The following is a 20,108-nucleotide window of genomic DNA, read 5'->3' as shown; positions in this document are numbered from 1 at the left end:
ACAGCGTCCCCACGGGGCGGCGACACACCTAAGTCCTCCTGCCCGAGGGTGGAGGGAGCTGGGGTATTTATACACCAGTTCCCGTCAGTCACTGGCTGAGGTTTTCTTCTGGAGCATCAGCTCTCCAGCACTCTGAGCTGCTCTGCACACAAGTCAAATGGGCTCCAGCTGTCTGGAAAAAAAGTCCAACAGTGACCAGAACCCAGGGGTCCTGGCTCTTCCTTTCTCTACTCAGCACCTGGGGCTCTTTGGACAACAGGCTCATAGGATATGGATGTCAGAGAATCATTAGCAAGTGAGTTTCAGCAGCAAAACAGCCCCAAACAAGGCCTTATGAGTTCCCTGCCTCTTGGCTCCAGAGTGTTTGCCCCTGGCTGGGGAGAGAGTTGCAGGTCCATGTGCCGGGTGTCCTGGCCAACACTCCCGGCAGAGGCTGGCAATGTTCAAGGGTGTGAATGGTCCCACCCGTGCCCAGCCACAGTCTTCCTGTGAAAGCGACCCATCCGGACCATCGTCCTGCAGGCCACATTTACACAGTGGAGATGATCAGCATGGAGCCATCCAGAGCCTCCCCTTATATCCCAGTCCACGTAGCCCTGAGTGATGTCCCCTTCCAGCCTGGAGCCCCCACCAAGCCATCCTTCTCGCCCCCCCTGCTGGACCCTAATCCCTGGGATCTGTCTCCAGGGCTGACACAGAAACTGAAGGATCACGATGCTGTCAACACCCTGCGGCAGCTGCCGCTGCTCAGTGCCATGAAGAAGGAGTCGGCTGGGGGCATATTCAGTAGCCTGGTGAGGTCCATCCTGAAGCATATCGTCCGGTAAGTGGAGCAGAACCAAGTCGGGAGCTAGCTCTTTGCCCACACATCTGCCCGGGACACGCTTTGCATGCTCAATCGATCGGTCAACAAGCATTGGTTGGTATCAGCTCTGTGCCTGACCATGAAGGATGGCTCAAACAAAGCCTCTCCCTCAGAGGCTCCCAGAGGAGTAACAATAACCGTAAGAGAGTGACCCAGGAACCCTAAGGGGGGTGACCTCAGAGGAAGGTCACCTGGTGTGGGAGGGTGAAGGGATAAGGCGATGCTTCTCAGTGGAGGGGACAGGGGAGCCAATGACTCCATGCTCACCAGGAGACAAGAAGAAATGGCATTCCAGGCAGAGGGACTGGCCTGAGGAAAGGCATGGGCAGGGGGAGGTGAGGGTCAGAGTGGCCGGTGCTCAGACCCCAAGGCCAAGAGGGAGAGATCAGCAGGGCCAGGGCTCAGATGGTCTTACAAGTCAGCCCCAGGAGCTTGGATTCATCTCCTAAGTGATGGGGGAGCCATGGAAGTGTTGCGGGCAGGGGAGAGGAGAAGGATGGGGGCAAGACCGTGCTGAGGAGGAGTCAGCACACAGGGCTTGGGTCCAGCTGCTGGCTGGGCACTGGGGGGTCGGAGACAGGAAAGATGGAGGGAAGCTGGTCTGGGGACGATGCTCAGTGAACATGAAGCATGAATCTCATCTCTCTCGTGTCCCATCCAGGCTGAAAGTCACCTCAGCCAGCATCCTCCAGCTGCAGGTGCAACCCCTACATGATGGCCGGGAGCTGATGATCAAAGTTCCCCTGGACATGGTAGCTGGATTCAACACGTGAGTGTCCCCTCAGTCAGGCACAGCTGGCCTGACAGTTTCCTCCACTCATTCTCCCCACCCCCATCCTCCATGCAGGTGTCTGGAAAAGAGTTCCAAGCAGAGGAAAGAGCAAGGGCAAAGGCCCTCAGGCAAGAGTGCACTTGCCTTGTTCACAGAACGGAATGAGAGCGGGGAAAGGGGGCAGTGAGGTGGTGCCCCAGTAGGCATCCGGGGCCAGATCGTACAGGGCCTTGTGGGTCAAGGTGAGGACTTGGTTTTACCAAGCGAGATGGGAGCCGTGCAGGGCTCTAAGCAGAGGAGGGACATGACATGATTTCACATTCTTCGAGAAGCCCTCTGGCTGCTGTGTATGGGGGCAAGAGTGGAGACAGGGAGGCTATCCAGAAGCTACTGCAATAATTCAGGAGGAGACAATAATAGCATGGACCGGGGTTTAGGAACAGGAAGGTGGTGAGAAGTAGACAGATTCCAAATATGTCTCGGAGGACACAACAGGATTTCCTGACAGATTGAATGGGGGCTCGGGGTGGGGCGGGAGGAGAGGGGAGATTGAGGGGTCAAGGCAGCATGGAGTGGCCAGCAAACAAAACAGGGAAGATCATGAGAGGAGAGGATTCGGGGAAGGATCCATAGTTCAGTTTGTACATGTTAAACCTGAGATGCCTGTGAGACATTTGAGAAGTGAGTATAAGTTTGGAAGCTACTGACATAGGCAGGGGATTTAAAACAGGAGAGGAATCCAGAAACTGAGCCTGGGACACAATGAAGTCAGCAGTTGAGGAGATGAGGAGAACCCAGCAAGGAGCCTGAGAAGGGGAGGAGTGAGAGCCAGGAGACAGAGGTGGAAAGCAGGCTTGGCTTGATCCAGCCTGAAGCTGGGATGGAGCTCACAGCATGGGGCTCCTCCACTCCCAGGCCCCTGGTCAAGACCATTGTGGAGCTGCACATGGAGGTGGAGGCCCAAGCCATCATCCACGTGGAGACTAGCGAGAGAGACCACTCCCGCCTGGTCCTCAGCAACTGCTCCAACAGCCACGGGAGGCTGCGCATCAGCCTGCTACATAAGTGAGTGTGACCTCCTCCCACTGGGCTCCTGGCATGCCTGGGAGGGAAGCCAGGTGGTGTCCTGGCCCCATGTTACAGATGGAGAACATTGAAGCCCACAGAAGGAAAAGGACTTATCTCTCCTGACTCCTGATCTGGAGCTCCCTCCAGGAAATCTGTGATGTCAAAGAGAGCTCAAGATATCAAGGGTGAAGTGATAATGATGGGATTTCAGGCATCATGCCAGAAATTGGGGCAAACTTTTGAAGGTGGAGAGGAGGCTCTTTCCTAGGCCCCTCAAACCACACAGGTAGACTAGGGTGGAGCCATGGGTATAAACTGTGGAGTCAGGCAAACGTGTCTCCTTCATTTACTGTCCAGGTGACGCTGGGCAAGTCCCCTCCCCATGCCTCACCTTCCAGGCCACAGTGAGAGGATTAACAGGGGAGCAGCGCTAAGCACTCAGCTGAGGGCAGGGCACGCAAAAGATGCTCAAAGACATGGTGCTTCCCTCCATCTCTCCTTAGCAGGAGAATGGGGGGGATGCCAACTGCCCTCATCCCAGTGTCCAGCACGAATTCCTAAAGACAAGCCCCAGGCCCTGTCCCTGAGAACTGTCTGCCACTGTCTACACCAGGCTCAGGGTCTACCCCAGCCTTGTTTCTAATAGGCCCTGTGCCTTGGGCAAGTTCCTTCCTCCCCTGGACTCAGTCTCCCCTCCTGTGAAACAGGGGAGGGGTGATCATCTCTGACCCTGCCTCATCTCTCTCCTCTTCTCCCCTTGGGAAGGCGCTCCTTCCTGCTCAACTCCTTAGCTGACAAGGTCATAAGCCTCCTGGTGCCAGCCCTGCCCAAACTGGTGAAAAGCGAGGTAAGTGGAATCAGGGTCTCTCTGGCCTGTGAAAGCTTGCTCCCCCTGTGGTTGGGGATGGAACTGCACGCTGGTGCTAAGGGACCTGTGTTTCCTTGAGTGGGAAGCTTCTGGGCTTGGGTCACTCTTTCAGCAGTGGATTCTTGAGATCAAGGTAGTGAAACTCCCAAAAGTCAGCCAGGGGACCTTGAACAGTGATGTGCTGATAAATTGCTCACAATTGACTCAGGAGGTGTTGGTTGAAGGAAGGGAGCTCTGATTTGTAACATTTACTGATTTCCTTGATGTAAACACCCCTTCCATTGCCAATTTCAAGCTACTAGTGTGATGTCACTGAGCAGAGTCAGGAAGAGATGCCTGGTAGCCCACTCTTGTATGGCATTTCCACCATGCAGATACAATAGATGTAAATAAGCTAAGAACAATAGATAACAGCAAAATAAAACAAAATAATTAGGAAGTAATGAGTTTTGAGTTTTCATTGACTTTGATCTTAGCATAACTTATTTAATTGTAAGTTTATACAACTTAATATTTAATAATGTCAGTTTTAGCACCAAGCTCAGATATTCCTAAAAATTTAACAGTTGGCCCTCGTAAATTGGTCCAAGCTGGCTCGAGCACACCAGGGCCTCACACCATCCTGGTTGTGTCATCAGGGGTTTGTCACCCACCAGGTCTTGTTGCACTTATTTTTCTTATGTTTCTTATTCATAAACACGAATCCATCTCATTTTATATGTCCCTTCAATGTCACAGGTAAACTAAAACTCTATAAGTTGGATTCATCCACCGTGACCATTGATTTTCACTGTAAATTCCAAGATGTGTTCACAACAGTGATTCTCCTGGGGTTAAAAACACTTTGTCAGGGACTTCCCTGGCAGCCCAGTGGTTAAGACTCCACGCTTCAACTGCAGGGATCACAGGTTCGATCCCTGGTCACGGGACTAAGATCCTGCATGCTGCACTGCGTTGCATGGCCAAAATGAAATAAATAAATAATAAAAACACCTTGTCAAATAATTAATATACTTTTAATAAAAAAACTTTTTTGAATGGAAAACACACTATTATAACCAAAATTTTTGGGAAAAAAATACCCATAATCCTTCAACCTTAACTTGGCGGTTATTTTTTCTTTTGCATGTTGTTTTCCAAATCTCCATCCACATGCACTCAGATTTTTATGTGGCTGCACTCGACATCAATATTATTTGATATCCTCTACAGTGTGTCTATTTCCTATGATAGATATGATAATCATAACTATTTTAATAGCTGCACCGTATTTAATACTTCTTAAAACCATTCCAGAGAGCCTTCTGAAAGGACTTTGAAAGTAAATAATTCTGTAAAACTTAGTTTTACTTATGTGAGGTACTTTTTCTCTTAAGAAATTTTTTTTTCTATTTAAAGGTGGCAGTTTCTTAAAGTAGAGCCCAGCTGGAAATCTTTTCCCAGCCTCCAGCAAAATCATATTTTAACTGGCATTATACTTTAATAGCTAAAGATGTGTCTTCCACTAGAAAAGATGGCAAGAACTTGGGATTATAAAATGTTCTTTGCATGATATCTGTTTTTAAGGGTGAAAAGCCAAATAAAGTGAAAACTGGCATTCCATTAATCATCATGGTTTCCCACCATGAATCACTGGATTTGAAACTGCAGTCCTATGAATATTTTACTTGGCATGAAGGGAAAAAGGCGCAGCATGTTTAAATCTGGCAGGAGCCCATCTAGAAAATGCTGATGCCTCTTTCAGTGTAAATATGTGGGTCCCAATCCCAAATGCACATCAGAACCTCTTGGGAAGGCTTTTTAAAATACTGATATCAGGGCTCGACCTGAAAGATTCAGATTTAATTGGCCTGGTGGGGCCCTGGTATCCCAGAGGATCCTAGCTGCCCCAGAGGAGGATTCTAATATGTAGCCAGGGTTGAGACCCAGGAGTGGAACTGAAGGAAGGGGAATTGTGGGAGAAGACGCAGAGGGTGCCAGCGACACCCTTCCCATGAGGAACAGGCAGTGAATGCTGGGAGTCTCTGAGCTCAACTCCTCCATCCTTCCTGGGTTCAGGGTTGGCAAAGCAGCTGGAGCAGGGAACAGGATTTTCATAGGAAAAATTAACATTCGTCAAAGTGCATTGTCATTTCTCGAGAGTAGCGATGGGTGGTCAATCAGAAGGTTCTTCACTGGGGAAATTGTACCTAAGACAAAATGACAAAATCTCAGAGCACTGCCCTGGAAAACAGGCTGCCTAGAGCAGAGAACAAGGTGTTTGGGCCCCATGGTCAAGTAAGCCAATTGTTTAACTTCCTGCCCAAGAAGAACAGCTCAGGCCAGAGGTTGTGACTATGGACATTTGGGCCCCCTAATTCTTTGTTGTGGCGGCCGTCCTGTGCATTGAGGGATGTTTAGTAGCATCCCTGGCCTCCCCCTACTAGATGCCAGTAACACTCCCCCTAAACTGTGACAACTGAAAATGCCTTCAGAAATTTCCAAATGTCTCTTGGGAGACAAAATCCTCCCCTGCTGAGAACTGCTGCAATTTTGAGGGGAGAAGAGTTTGGGGGGCAAAGAGATATGTTGGAGCTAGAAACCCACAGAGATTGTTCGCAAGTCTGGTTGGGTCTGTCTTGCTGGCCTGTATTCTAACCTGACACGTGGAAGGAAGTCAGTACCTAGTGTTGACTCAAGAAGTGAATGAAGGAACGCATTCTCCATTTCCCTCCTATGGAAACGTGGGCTCTTGTGAACACGATGAGTCTGAGGGGAGGACAGCTGACAGGACAGGCACACCCTGGACACAGGGCAAGGGACAAACCATTGCAAAAGATGCCAAGTGACACCAGAGGCTGTGACGGGCTCTGAGCAGCGGTGATGGCTGGGGACGTAGATGCTCAAGCCCATGGGTGAAAATCTGGCTGGCCGTGGGCACAAGGATGGGACTCAGCTCAGGAGAGCTGGGCATGGGTCACTGTGGGGCTATGTGCTGGCCCCTGGCTGATGGAGGCCCTGCATTTGTGCTGTTGCAGCTGTGCCCTGTGATCGAGGCAGCCTTTGAGGACATGCGTGAGGACCTCCTGAACCTGACGAAGGGTAGGTGCGCCGCTCTCTCATACCTTTCTCCTTGACTGCTGAGCTGGCCTCCAGGCCCTGGCCCTGCCCAAGGCAGGCCTCCCCCCATCAGGCTTGAGCAGCAACTTGGCCCAGGAGCAAGTGAGACAAGAATCATCTGATCCCTGCCCAGGATGAGCAGACAGGAAATCACCACAGCTGTGACTTCATGAGCACACAGTATGTGCAAGGTTCTATGTGAGCCAGTGGGCGCCCCAGATAAACGCAAGTTCAAATCCCAGTTCTGCCACTGATTTGCTCCATGGCTTTGAAAAAGCCAACTCCACCTCCTTATTCTGTTTCCTCATCTATAAAATGGGGTTTATGCAGCCCTACCTCACAGAATTGTTAGTGAGGCTTAAAAGTTTATGGGAAAGTTCCAGATACATAGCAGGTTCTCTGCCTGGCACAGAGAGGTGCTTACAGATGTGTGCTGGATGGATGGATAGATAGATGGATGGATGGATGGATGATCAGAGACTACTATGGCCTACTAGGGAAGAAATAAATTGTATCCTCAGATCACTCACAGTGAAATTCTGAGTTCTTGGACCCCTCAGAGAGGGAACTGGTAGGAAGAAGAAAATTCTACCATCTACTCTTTTGGGATCTGAAGAGGTTCATTCAAAGCCCCCAGAGAGGAGTGGAAAGAAGAGAATGGAATCAATAGGCATTCAGCACCCATAGAGCACCTGCTTTGGGCCAAGCCCTTGGGCTGAGTGTTTTATATACACTATCTTACTGACTCCTCAGACAACTCCATGAAGTGGAGTGGATCATTACCCCACTTCACAGATAAGGAAACTGAGGCTCAGAAATGAAATCATTTGTCCAAGTCCACAGAGGAAATTAATGATAGGGGAAGGCTTTAACCCAATTCTTCAAGTTCCAAGTCTGGTTTAATTCAGATTTGAGCCAACTTTACTAGGTACCAGTCCTGTACAACCTATGAGGCAGGTATACTACTCTATCCCCATTTTAAGATGAGGAAACTGAGGTTCAGAGGCAGGAAGAGAGAGGCTAGCCAAGGCTGCTGGGGCTCCAACCCAAGTCTGTCCGGCTTCCCTGCTCCCCAGGGGCAGGGCAGGAGGCCTCCCCGAGTAGGCAGACCAACGACCAGCTCCCCGCCCGCCTCTGCGCCCCTCCCTTGTCCTCTCCATTTTCCGCCCGGGCACATGAGACGCCACCGCCATCTGGCGGCCAAGTGGGGAATCCCAAGGCAAACGCACGCAATCCCTAGCACAGACCCAGACCCTGGGGGGGCGTGCAGATCAGTCTGGTGGGGGAGGTAGACAGGTATAAGCAGTAGGTCAGTTTTGTTCCAAACCAGAACGTTGGCATAGGACCGACTGGGTTCAGATCCTTTCACAGTATGCCCTTGAGCAAGTCACTTCACTTTCGTGAGCCTTGCTTTCCCCATCTGTAAAATGAGGGTAATTGTAGGACCTACTTCCTAAGGTTATTGTGAGGATTCCATGAGCTAACACATGTAAAAGTTTAACACATTACCTGGTGCTTGATATAGCCTCAATAAATGTCAGTCAGTATCATCATCATCTTTTTTTTTTTGATGTTGCGGATAGGAGTTTATTAATTTATTTATTTATTTTTGCTATGTTGGGTCTTCATTTCTGTGCGAGGGCTTTCTCTAGTTGTGGCAAGCGGGGGCCACTCTTCATCACAGTGCGCGGGCCTCTCACTATCGCGGCCTCTCTTGTTGCGGAGCACAGGCTCCAGACGCGCAGGCTCAGTAGTTGTGGCTCACGGGCCTAGTTGCTCCGTGGCATGTGGGATCCTCCCAGACCAGGGCTCGAACCCGTGTCCCCTGCATTAGCCGGCAGATCCTCAACCACTGCGCCACCAGGGAAGCCCCATCATCATTTTTATCATGGTCCTTATCAACATCATCATTACGCCTGCCCCTCCCCTTACTCCACCTCATGCAATAATGCTGTCCCAGCCCAAAGCAGCCCCAAACCATCCCATCCAATACTGTCCTCCGCCCTCACAGAACTTTCTTCTTCTCCCTGAGCAGTGCCTGTTTCTCTCAACTCTGACCATCTGGAGTTTGACTTTATGTCTCCTGCCATCGACCATAATGCTGTTCATCTCATCCTGGGGGTGAGTGTCATGGGACCTCAAGGAGAAAGTGGGGACATCACTGCCCTTCTCTGACCCCCAAGGGTCAGACACCATGGGTGTGTTTCAGGGGAGAAAAACGCCAGTCACAGTTAGGACACACAGGCTGATTTAGAAGAATCTCAACAGGCTGAATGTGTCCCATGTAAACCATTCTGATGGAGAAAAATCAGCAGCTGGAAGCCACACACAGAACATGGACCCCAGTGACCTGATTTCCTCCAACCCTGATTTTTCCAGTCAGGGTCCAGAGTGTGTGGGGTTCTTGGCCTTTCTTGCAGGCAAGCCCCTTCCATTCCTCAAATATCTGGTGACCTTGAACAAGAGCCCAGGATGGAGACACATCATTGAGGATCACACAGACCTAAGTTTCTCTCCCAGCTCCACAGCTCCCTGGTGTGTGACTTTGGGCAAGTTTCTTCACCCCTCTAAGCCGCAATTTCCTGATCTGTAAAATGTAATAACAATGGTCACCAAGGAGAGGAAGAAATGAGGCTGCATGGGGCCTGGCAAGAAACCAGTAACCATCAGTTCTCTATAAAATGTGGAGCCTCCCACCCACACTGGGGCTGGACGCCCTCAGGGACCAGTTCAAGCAACGGAGCGTGAATCTCAGACCAGTTTTCATGGATCCTTGGAAAACAGCAGCATCAAACATTTCCATCCGTTCTGTTGCAGTCTTGAATTTTCCCTTCATCTAAAGGGTTTGTGAGGTATCTGAGAAGTTAAAACCTAAATGCCACATAAGACATCTAGATTTTTTAAAAATCAGAGATTACCTGAGGGGTGCAAGTGCAGTAGATGTTGCTAGGCACCTGAGATAAGTCATCATCTACAGCAAAGCACTGAATGCCAGGCTGAGTTTCCCGGCAGCAAATGCAAAAAGGGAAACAAGCTGAATGGTGTCATTTCCTTCTAGGTTATTACTGGATACGTCGTGGAGTTAAAGTTCCCAGACAACTTTCTGCTCTGTGTCTCCTTAGGCCAAGTTGGTGGACTCAGAAGGAAAGGTGACTAAGCTGTTCAATGACAGTGTGGATTCCCTGAATCTGCCCTCCCTATACCACAGCCCTTTCAGCCTCACCATGAGGAAGGATATAGTGAATGCTGCAGTAGCTGCCTTGCTCCCTCCAGAAGAACTCATGGTCCTGTTGGACTATGTGGTAAGCCTCAGCATGGGACAGAGCGTGAAGCCACCTCTGCCGCATTATGGGGATTTCCTGAATCAACGGGGACACAAGGACCCCTAAGCAGGCACCATCTGTCAGGCTCAGCTTACATACCTCCAGTGATGGAGAGCTCACTCCCTTCTCGAACAGACCCTGCCTCTGATATATAACTCCAAAGCTGAAAACCTCCCTGTAACATCCAGCACCAGTCCTAGTTCTGCCCTCCTGGAACCTGAAATGCCTGCTTCCTCTACCAAATAATAGGCCTGTCCAAAGGGCATTTTAGATTCTGACTGGCCCTGGGATGGTGACTGCACCACCGTCGTCCACTGCAGGACCCACGGCAGACATCACTAATCTCTCGGGGCCCTCCTTCCTGTTGAGCCTGGATGCCGACACAGCCGCAGAATCCTGATCAAACCAGCACAGCAGAAAACCACCCCTAGTCAACTGGAGTGTGCCACCTCACCGGGGTGACCGATGGGGAAATCGAGGCCCAGAAGGGGATAGGGTTGGCCCAAAGTTAGGGGAGTGGGACAGGACTTCAGGTCAGCTGACAGACAAGAGATCACCAAGATCTTGGGGATTAGAAGTCAGGGTGAGGGGCTGGGATGACAAGAAAAGGGGAGTGGTCACCAGCAACCACATTCATGACTATAGTAAGAATTCGGTCGCTTCTCTATGTCCTCAGAACAGGGAGCCAGCCGCCCACAGACCCACGAGCACCACCAACCCACAATAAAAGTCCAGGCTGGCGGGGACTTCATTCTCCATAGCAGCTGACATAGGGGATGTTTCCCACCAGGGACAGACATGTGCACTGGACCACCAGGTCCTCCCAGCTTTTCTGGGGTTTGGGGGATCCCAGCAGTGGGGCTGCTGGGGGTGTGTCTCCCCTCTCCCCGCCAGCGGACCTGCTCTGGCTTCCTCTCTTCCTTAGCTTCCTGAGACGGCCCGCAGGCTGAAGTCAAGCATCAAGGTGATCAGTGAAAAGGTTGGTCCATTTGCCATCTGCAGCCTGAAGGGTGTTTGCTGTGGTCTGTCTACTGGCCTCTGGGGAGTAAAGTACGTGTGGAACTGCTCTGTCCTTCGAGCACTGGTGACTGTAACAGACTGGTCCCAGTCCTCACGGATATTTCAATCTAACAGGACAGTTTGACCTGAATCAAATAATTACACAGATAATAATTCAGTTACAAGTGTGATGACAAAGGACAGATTCTAGGGGTTATGAGAGCACTACTGGGGCACCTGATAGAGTCTGGGGGATTAGGAAGGGCTTCCCTGAAGGGAAAAGTATTCCAGATATAGGGAGAAGCAAAACCAAAGGCTGTGAGATGGGGAGAGCAACAGTCTATTCCAAGATCTGAGGAAGCAGGGAGTCCAGGAAGGTTGACAGTGGCCAGACCACATGGGGCTGCATGGGGCCGGCAGGCCATGGTGAGGCACTTGGGAGGTCACATGTGGGTCTGATGTCCTTTCAGGCAGCAAATCAGCTGGGGCACACACAAATCGTGAAGATCCTGACTCAGAAGACCCCAGAGCTCCTTGTGGACCAGGGCCATGCCAAGGTGGCCCAACTGATCATGCTGGAAGTATTTGCCACCAATGAAGCCTACCGCCCCTTCTTCACCCTGGGCATTGTGAGTTCAGTTGTCTGAGACGTTGGCAGCAACCTGGGGGACACCCCTGTCCACTGTTCCTGTTCACCCCTTTTGCTTTGCTAAACTCTTTTTATCTCAGAGGGATAGGGGAAGGGAATTCTGAACCAAGAATCAGGAGATTTGGGGGCCCAGCTCTTTATTAGTCAGGATCTTTGGGCAGAAATTTAATTGACATGCACAAAATGAATTCTATTAGCTCATATAACTGAAAAGTCTAGGTCAAGATAGCTTCAGGAATAGCTGGATCCAGGCGTTCAAGCAATGTCATCTTCATTCTTCTCTCTTCCCTTGTTTTTCTTTGTGCTACCTTCATCCTCAGGCAGGTTATCCCTTCATGGAAGTGCCCCCAAGCTACATCAGGCTTATAACCTATCCGCTTGGCAACCCCAATGGAAAAGCTTCTCTTTCCCAGTAGTTCCAGCAGAACTTCCAAACCTGACTCTCATTGGCTGAGTTAGGGTCAAATGCCCACTCTTGAACCAACCAGTGTGGCCAGAAAAACGAAGTATGTAAATTTTCTGAGCTGGGACACACACACACACAAACACACAGGAGTGGGGGATTGGGTTTGGCTCTATCCAAACCACAGGGCTGAGAGGGAAAGGGGTAATTCCTCTTCTGAAATATGAACAGAACTAAATCAGCTCCAAGTAAGTTCTTAACTGATTTTTGCAGTAACCCCAGCAGGTCAGATCTCAGAGCTTCTATATAGGGGGACCCTGTGCGTAAAGGTATGGGGCTGGGAGTCATCAAAGGGCAAGCCCAGTAGGAAGGTATCTTAGATGGGGCCCTTAGAAACAGGCCCGAGACAAAGACTCTTATAAAAGTGATGTATTGGGGGAGAGCTCCCAGGAGAAGGACTGAGCAAGGATGTGGTCTCAGCTGGAGGCTCGCTTCTGCTTCACCCCACAGAGAGCTCTGGAGCATGGCGGCACCACAGAGTCGAGCCCAGGCTGAAACAAGAAGGTTGGCCTTTTGTTCCCCCTTGTCTTTCAGTTGTTGGCCATAACTGTCCCCAGAGTAGGCACAACATAACCTCCCAGCAAGGCCTCTCCGCTCCAGCAAGGGCAGTTCCCCAGACAAGGGGAAGGCTGGGCACTGTTCGCAGCTGCATTCAGCTGAAGAATGATGCCCCACCCAAAAAAATGGATCTGAGTGGGCCACCAGCTGCATGCTACAGAGGACAGGGAGAAGAAAGAGATGAGGCGAGGTTCATGGTTGGGCCCTGGATAAGTGAGGCCGAGGAATCTGGACATCACCTGGTTGTTGGAGGCTAACGTTACACTCTCCTTACAGGAGGGTCGCTGCATGTCCTGTGCAGGCTGTCCACACGCCACGTCAGCGGGCACCATTCACACAACTCCAGGACGCACAGTGCCCTGGTTTCCCGTGTGGGAGGATACTCTGAGCCCCCAACCAGCAGGGGAAGTGGACTGCCCCTGGCCAGCCTCACTCCCTGGGGACTTCCCCCCCATGGCCAATGGCAGGCACTTTTCAAAAGGTCATCAAGCCCAGGCCTGCAGGAGAAGTTTGTTCTCTGGGTGCAGCTGCCCTGGAGCTGGAGCCTGGCACTTGGGCTCACCCCAGCCCATGGGTCAAGATGATGGATATCTTCGGCACAGGCGTTTCAGGCCTGGCTTAGTTTCTGACCTTTCCAATAATAATAACCGGTTAAGATTTACCATCCTGTCCGCCCCTCAGTTTCCTCACCTCTACAATGGGGTAATAATAGGACTCACTTCACAAGAGTCGTGAGGATCAAAGGAGATGATCAGATAAAGCTCTTAAAACACCACCTGACACATAGTGAGGGCTCTGTGTGTATTGGCTACTGTCATCATTGTCATGATCAGTAATCCTCTGTGCAGTCTCTTCAATGGGGAGTGGGTACAGGTACCAGCCCAATAAAGAAGGAATTTGAGGCCCACAGAGGTCAGACCCTTTCCCAAGGTCACAGCCAACAGCTGAGATTCAGACGGTGTCAGCTTGGTCCCAGAGCCTCCTTGCAGAACCCCACGCTCTACACCTGACACATCCTCCAAATAAATGGGGCCTGGGTTTCTCTTGTTGCAGGAAGCCACCTCAGAAGCTCAGTTTTACACCAGAGGTGACCTACTTATGCTCTACTTTAACAAGATCAGGTAAACATGAAAATCACTGTGAAGATTCTGGTGATGAAAATGAGTCCTGTCTGGTGACCACTGGTTTCTTTAAACACCCAGTGTTTTGAGCCTCTGGGGTGACAGTGTGAGTGAAGCCTGCTTCAGGACAGGCAGAAAGGCTGTCTTGCCGGGTCTGTCCTACTGTCAAGGACTGAGTGTGAGAGAAAGCAGAGGGACATGGCCTTGCAGCAGTCACGGGGCAGGCTGACCCTGGCCACGCGGGAAGGGGCCGCCCAGCACCATCCCCTCGGCCTGGGGCAGCCCATTTTGGACACCAAGAAAGTGGCAGTGACAGTCATGCCCAGAGGCTGAGCCCCCACGGAGCCCAGCCCAGCAGCGCACGGCTCCCGCTGCCTCCTACAACCCTGCCTGTCCTCCCTTCATCCCACCACCCTCCTGCTGCCCCAAAGGGAGTTCAGGGGTTGCAAACTGGAGCCTCCTGGGACAAATCAAGCCCATGGATGTGTTTTCATCAGCTCACATAGGGTTAGGTTTTTTAATATAAATTAGTCACCAACATATACAAATCAGAATATCTGGCTGCCATGGCCTGCATTCCTACATGACAACAAACAGTGGAGCTAGGAATTAGGTACCCCCTTTAGAAGGAGAAAGAGCTCCTCAGTCCACCATGGTCCTCACTCCTGGGGGTGATCTTTCTGCCTGCTCTCTGGGCAACTATTTGTTTGCTATCTCCCCCTGCTTCCCCCATGCATTACAATGTAAGCTCCATGAAGCAAGGATTTTATTTGGGTCACTGCTGTACATCCAGAGCCTGCACCGTGTCTGGTACACAATAGGTGCTCAGTAAGTAGTTGGTGAATGAATGAATGGGACTCCGAGGGACCAGCCTCATGGGCATCTTCTGTTGCAGCTCTGATCAGATTCACCTGATGAACTCAGCCATTGGCCTGTTCAATGTGAGTATGTACAGATTTTCCCTGGGGATGCAGGGGATTGCCGAGGATAGTCCATCTCAGAAGCAGACATTGCCCAGGATTTGCTTTGAACAAGGTCCCCACGGGCAGCCCCATGGTGAGCTGGCCAGCCTCCCCGATCTCAGCCTCAAAGTCCAACCTCCTGGTTCAGGTGTTTACTGAGCACCTACTGTATGCCAGACACAGCTGAGAATACACACATTCACAAACACACAGATACACAGAGACTTCCCTTCTGTAAAGTTCTGACCCTAAATCAGAAACAAATCTTTATTCACATCTCATTTTGCTCATATAGACTCACCTCAGTGGTGACCCTGGGCAGCCCCTTCCCCCCAGTCCTCAGTTTCCCTTGAGTCAGACTGAATCAGAGATCTCAAATTGGCTGAATCCTGTCTTCTGCTGTGGTGGGGTATTTGTTTCTATGTTTTGGAGAGGGGCAAATTTTTCCACCCTTTTGTTCTTTTAATTTTTTTTGACAAATTTTTTTTTTTTTTTTTTTTTTTGCGGTACGCGGGTCTCTCACTGCTATGGCCTCTCCCGTTGCGGAGCACAGGCTCCGGATGCACAGGCTCAGCGGCCATGGCTCACGGGCCCAGCTGCTCCGCGGCATGTGGGATCTTCCCAGACCGGGGCGCAAACCCGTGTCCCCTGCATCGGCAGGCGGACTCCCAACCGCTGCGCCACCAGGGAAGCCCGACAAATATTTTTTAATGAGGAGGTTTCCACATGAAAATCAGGACTTCTGGCTTCCCTTGAGAAGTCAAAAACTCGGGAAACAGGGTGAAATTCCCTTGGAGAATTCTGCTGAAACAGAGCGGTGGAGCCCTTGAGATTAGGGGCGAGGGATGCATCCCACAAACGTACGCCAGTCCCCTACCTGCTGGATCTAGGGTCACCTGGTTTGTGCCCCACCCCTCCCCCCACAGCCTGTCTTGTCCATGGAGCCCTTGCAGTTCTGACCAGTCAGGAACCTGAGATTCAGCATCTCCACCAGCTGCCCTCGCCACAGGGCGGGACTGTGCCCATCCTAGCAATGGCTGGGAGGACTTCAGATTCTCAGCCAGGGTGATGGGGCCCCTTCTCTTTCACAGCCTGAACTTCTGAAAGACTTCATCACCAAGATCCTTGCCTCCGTCCTGCTGCCAAACGAGAACGGTGCGTCCCTTTGCTGTCCATCCCCCTGGTCCCCAGGGCATTGAGGGCAGGTGCTTTACTTCTCCTGCCTGTGTCTCCATTTGGGGCCCCTTTCATTTATTTTCCACCTATCCTCAGAGCCTAGTTCTAATTCTGCCTCCTCCAGGAAGCCTTCCAGGTCACCCACCTGGAAATAAGCCTTCCCATCTCCAGCATCCCAGCCCAATTCCTTCACTCATGCCAGAGCCTAGGCATGCATGGCAATGCCCCAGGCTCACAGGGCTGACAGCAGGAGAGAGACAGAGGTGGAAACAGACAACTAGAGCACACCCAATGTGCCTCCGATAGACCCGGGCTCAAGTGCTGATTCCCCCTTCTTGCTGGCTGCCTGGCCTTGGACAAGCTGCCTTATCACCCTGAGCCTCAGTTTCTCCCTCTGTAAAATGTGAAAATAAGAGCACCTTCCTCAGAGGCATAAAGGAGAAGATGTTTGTATGGGGGCAGAGAGGGGGAGCCTGACACAGTCAGTGTTCAACAGTTCTTAGCCTTTGCTGTTGTTGGCTGTTATTCGTGTCAGTAGTGGAGGAAGCCAAGAGAAAAGGTTGGAATTATTCCCGTTCAGCCCCAGGTCTTGGGGATGGGGAGAATTGGTAACCTCTGACTTTTGTCATGTCTTTATCAGAGTAAGAAATCTCAAAGTATAGGCACGTGTTGTGGATGATGGGAGGCCCTGATCTTTCTTGAGCAGGAGCAGGAGAGGATGTGAGGATACCTTTAGGAGCAGCCAGAAGCTGGGGCTGGAGATAAAAAATGGGGAGATGAGGCTGGGTGGACGCTAGGGCTGGAGAACAGGGAGAGGCAAAAGGGGCAGTCTGAGTCGGGAGTGCCACGTCGAGGAACCGTGAGCCTCCCACAGCTGCCCAATCCCACCCCAGGCCCACCATTCTCTGACCACACTTGTGATTTCAGGCAAATTAAGATCCGGGATCTCAGTGTCAATGGTGAAGGCCTTGGGATTTGAGGCAGCTTCGTGGTCTCTGACAGAGGTGAGTGGGGTTAAACATACAGTCGCAGGGAGAGCCCAGGGATGGGAGGTGGGTGCTGCTCTCCAATCCTGGTCCCTCTGGTCACTTATGGGGGACCTTGGGCAAGTCCCTTCTCTCTCAGGGCCTCATGTCCTCATCTGTAAGCGGAAGAGGATGGCTGTCCTAGCCTGGAGTCATAAACCTCCAGCCTCTTCTATCTTACCTGTCATCCCACCTGGCAGAGGGAAGGGTAGGAGGCTTTGTTAACTGGCTTCAAAGGCAAGTTGACATTTGACTCATTTTCAGCTGCCCAGCCTCAAAAACTGTGTCCATGCTTCAGCTGGCTTTGATGGAGAATTATGACAGCATACTGTGCATGATACCTAGGCTGGGTCTAGACTCAGGGACCAGAGGACCAGTTCAAATGCTAACTCTGCCTCTCTCTCTAGCCAGGGGCCCTCAGGCAGATCCTTTGGCCTCTCTAAGCCCAGGTTCCTTACCCATAAAACCAGCAGGTGTCTAAATATACAGGCCAGCCATGCACTAATGAACTATATACAATGATTCAATTATAATATAAGCAGTTTATCTAAGACACATACTGCATTTAATTCAAGTTGGATGGACACAACAGGTGTCCATCCAACTGGGTGGCTGGAGCTTAGTATATCTCATGTATCTCTTACTAGGGGGCATTTAGCAACCGTCCTTTTTTTTTTTTTTAATCAAGTTGCAAAGCATCATTTGCAGTTCGGGTTAGAAAGGTATCATTTCACGCTTTGGATCTGCTTTTTCCAAATTTCCTGTTTTGCTCTATTAATTTGTTTTGGACTAGCAGCACACTGATATCCTTTTTATAGCCTTACAATGTAATATGTTTTAAAATCTAGTCAAAGGAATGAATAAATGGATAGATTTGAGGGAATTCCCTTGCGGTCTAGTGGTTAAGACTCCGTGCTTTCACTGCCAAGGGCCCAAGTTCAATCCCTGGTGGGGAACTAAGATCCCACAAGATGCGCAGCATGGCCCCCCAAAAAAAGGACAGATCCGAGATTAAACAAGTATGGCTTTTAAAAAGTTAATGGTAGAATCTAGGTGATGAGTATACAAGTGTTCACTATAAAATTCTTTCAACTTTGCTGTATATTTGAAAATTATCATAATAGAATGTTGGGGGAAATCTAATAGGTTACATTCCTTGTATCACACTTAGTTTCCTCAAAAAAGGCAGACTGTTGTTAAAAATTTAGCTGCCTGGGACCCAATGGATACAGCCAGGAATCTACATTTTCCAAAACTTCTTGGGAGTTTTGTTGATCTGCTGGGCCTGGGGACAACAGTCCTATATAATCCCAGACTTTGCACCCAGATACTTTACCTGTGCCCCAGGCCCCTGCATGGTGTCACTGTTCACACACAGACACTCCTGCTCTGACCCTCCCAAGAATTTTTTATGAGTGAGTTCAAGGTCATGACCCCCAATACCAGCAGTCACCTTGTGGAGGATAAACTAGCATAAACCACAAAAGAGCAGAATGTTAAAAAAACTTTTGTGACTTTTCTCCTCCAATTCCAGGATGCCCTTGTGGTCACCCCGGCCTCCTCGTAGAACCCCAGACCATTTTCCTCTCTCCCAGTGAAGACTTGCACTGGAAGTGTGGAAGCCAGCTCTGTAGACTGGCCCTCTCTGCAATAAATAAACTTGTCTGTGACTCCTGCAGTCTGGAGTGTGTCTTTGTTCCAACTCAGAGGTCATTTTGCCCCTGGCAGGCTTAGGGACTGGACATCCAAGCCACATCTAGGTCATGTTCAGGCACATCTGAGCCAATGTGAGCCATGTCCAAGACATGTCTTGGTGATATCAAAACACACATGGACAAGGTCCAAGGTTTTGGCCACCTCCCTGAGCGACAGGAATAAAAAAGCCAGTTGCCCCCTCCTGCCTTCCACGTCAGCTTCTAGACCACCTATGGTAGGACAACCTCTCTGGTGGGTACGCACGTCGTGTTGATCTTGGTGATGTGGTGGGTCGGGGGCTCGCTGAACAGTGTGACTCTGGAGGTAGGATTTGAGCTCTGGCCTGGACCCCTCAGTGGTTGCTTGACCCTAAAAGATGGCTCCCCATCTCTGGGCCTCCGCTTCCTTCTCTGTAAAATGGGGAGAATCTTAGTCCCCACCTTGGAGGGCTGTGGTGAGGATGAAATGAGAGAAAATAGTTCCCAGCACGTGGGAGGTGCTCAAACAATGTCATCTGTGGGTGATGTCATTGTCACTCTTGTTACCTGGACTCCGGGATGTTGGGCCTTATCACTGAAGTCCCTTCCCACTTAGACAGCACGTGACTGTCATTGTCTCCCTGGCCCTCCTGATGCCAGCAGGTTCAGGACAGACAATAAGGCCCCTGTCCTCCAGACTCTGGGTCCGTCCCAGCACACAGAGCTCACATCCCATGAGGGGCCTTGCAGGAAGGGACAGGCGGGTGTTTCAGGAAAAGACGCTACACAGCTTCACAGTAAAAACATCCATAAGAACACCTCGCAACGTGGAACGGCAGCCAGGTAGGAGTTTCTCCTACAGGACTCCTACAGGTTAGGCCGAGAGGGACAGGACAAGACCCTGCACGAGGTGCTTACACTGGGGTCAGTGAACACTCGCTGGGCAGTTGCTGAGTGCTGGGCCCTGTGCTGCAGCTCCCCACATGCATCCTCGACCCCCAGCCACGCTTTGTGGTCCACATCCCACATTCCATTATTTTTCTGTATCATATTAAACCTGGGTTTTGAGCCCCCACTCACAAGGGAGCTGAGACAGTCCATCTCCATCTTCTCTGGCTCCCTAGGGTCATGTCACGTTCTATTGTGAGAGTTTCCCAGGAGCCTGGAGGGTAGGGCAGGGCTTCCGGTCCTTGGTCCCATCTGGTGCCGATGAACGGATCTCCGTCCCAGCCCACAGGATCCTGTCAGAGGTGAGCAGCTTGGAGCCCTGGCCACACTGGGGCACTTCCCCAAAACAGCCATGGCCATGGCTCCTGGGTTCCGACCACCCACAACCTCTTGGGCTTCCTGGAGGGTGGTGAATATATAACCCTGCTTCCTCACCCCTTGGGAACAACTCCACACTGGCCCCCACAGCACCCCAGAGGAACTGAGCCCCAGGTGCCCATGGGGACACTTGCTTGATACACACCTTTATGGGCTGTCTC

General features: G+C 50.9%; 1 protein-coding gene across 1 annotated transcript; it reads left to right on the top strand.

The window, feature by feature from the left end:
* The first annotated feature begins 741 nt into the window (after positions 1-741).
* Positions 742-18,619, top strand: BPIFB1 (BPI fold containing family B member 1). Its single transcript, XM_060124398.1, has 14 exons — positions 742-823; positions 1,527-1,634; positions 2,553-2,702; positions 3,471-3,552; positions 6,591-6,654; positions 8,708-8,793; positions 9,795-9,974; positions 10,921-10,974; positions 11,465-11,623; positions 13,718-13,785; positions 14,681-14,726; positions 15,839-15,902; positions 16,851-16,927; positions 18,483-18,619. Exons 1-14 carry the CDS (start codon positions 756-758, stop codon positions 18,513-18,515), a joined length of 1,239 nt encoding a protein of 412 aa, XP_059980381.1. The 5' UTR covers positions 742-755; the 3' UTR covers positions 18,516-18,619.
* The last annotated feature ends 1,489 nt before the right edge of the window (positions 18,620-20,108 follow it).

The sequence above is a fragment of the Lagenorhynchus albirostris genome, chromosome 15 (assembly GCF_949774975.1).
Source record: "Lagenorhynchus albirostris chromosome 15, mLagAlb1.1, whole genome shotgun sequence".
Taxonomy (NCBI): Eukaryota; Metazoa; Chordata; class Mammalia; order Artiodactyla; family Delphinidae; genus Lagenorhynchus; species Lagenorhynchus albirostris.
The sequence above is the reverse complement of the archived record's forward strand: the minus strand, read 5'-3'. Positions and strand labels throughout refer to the sequence as shown.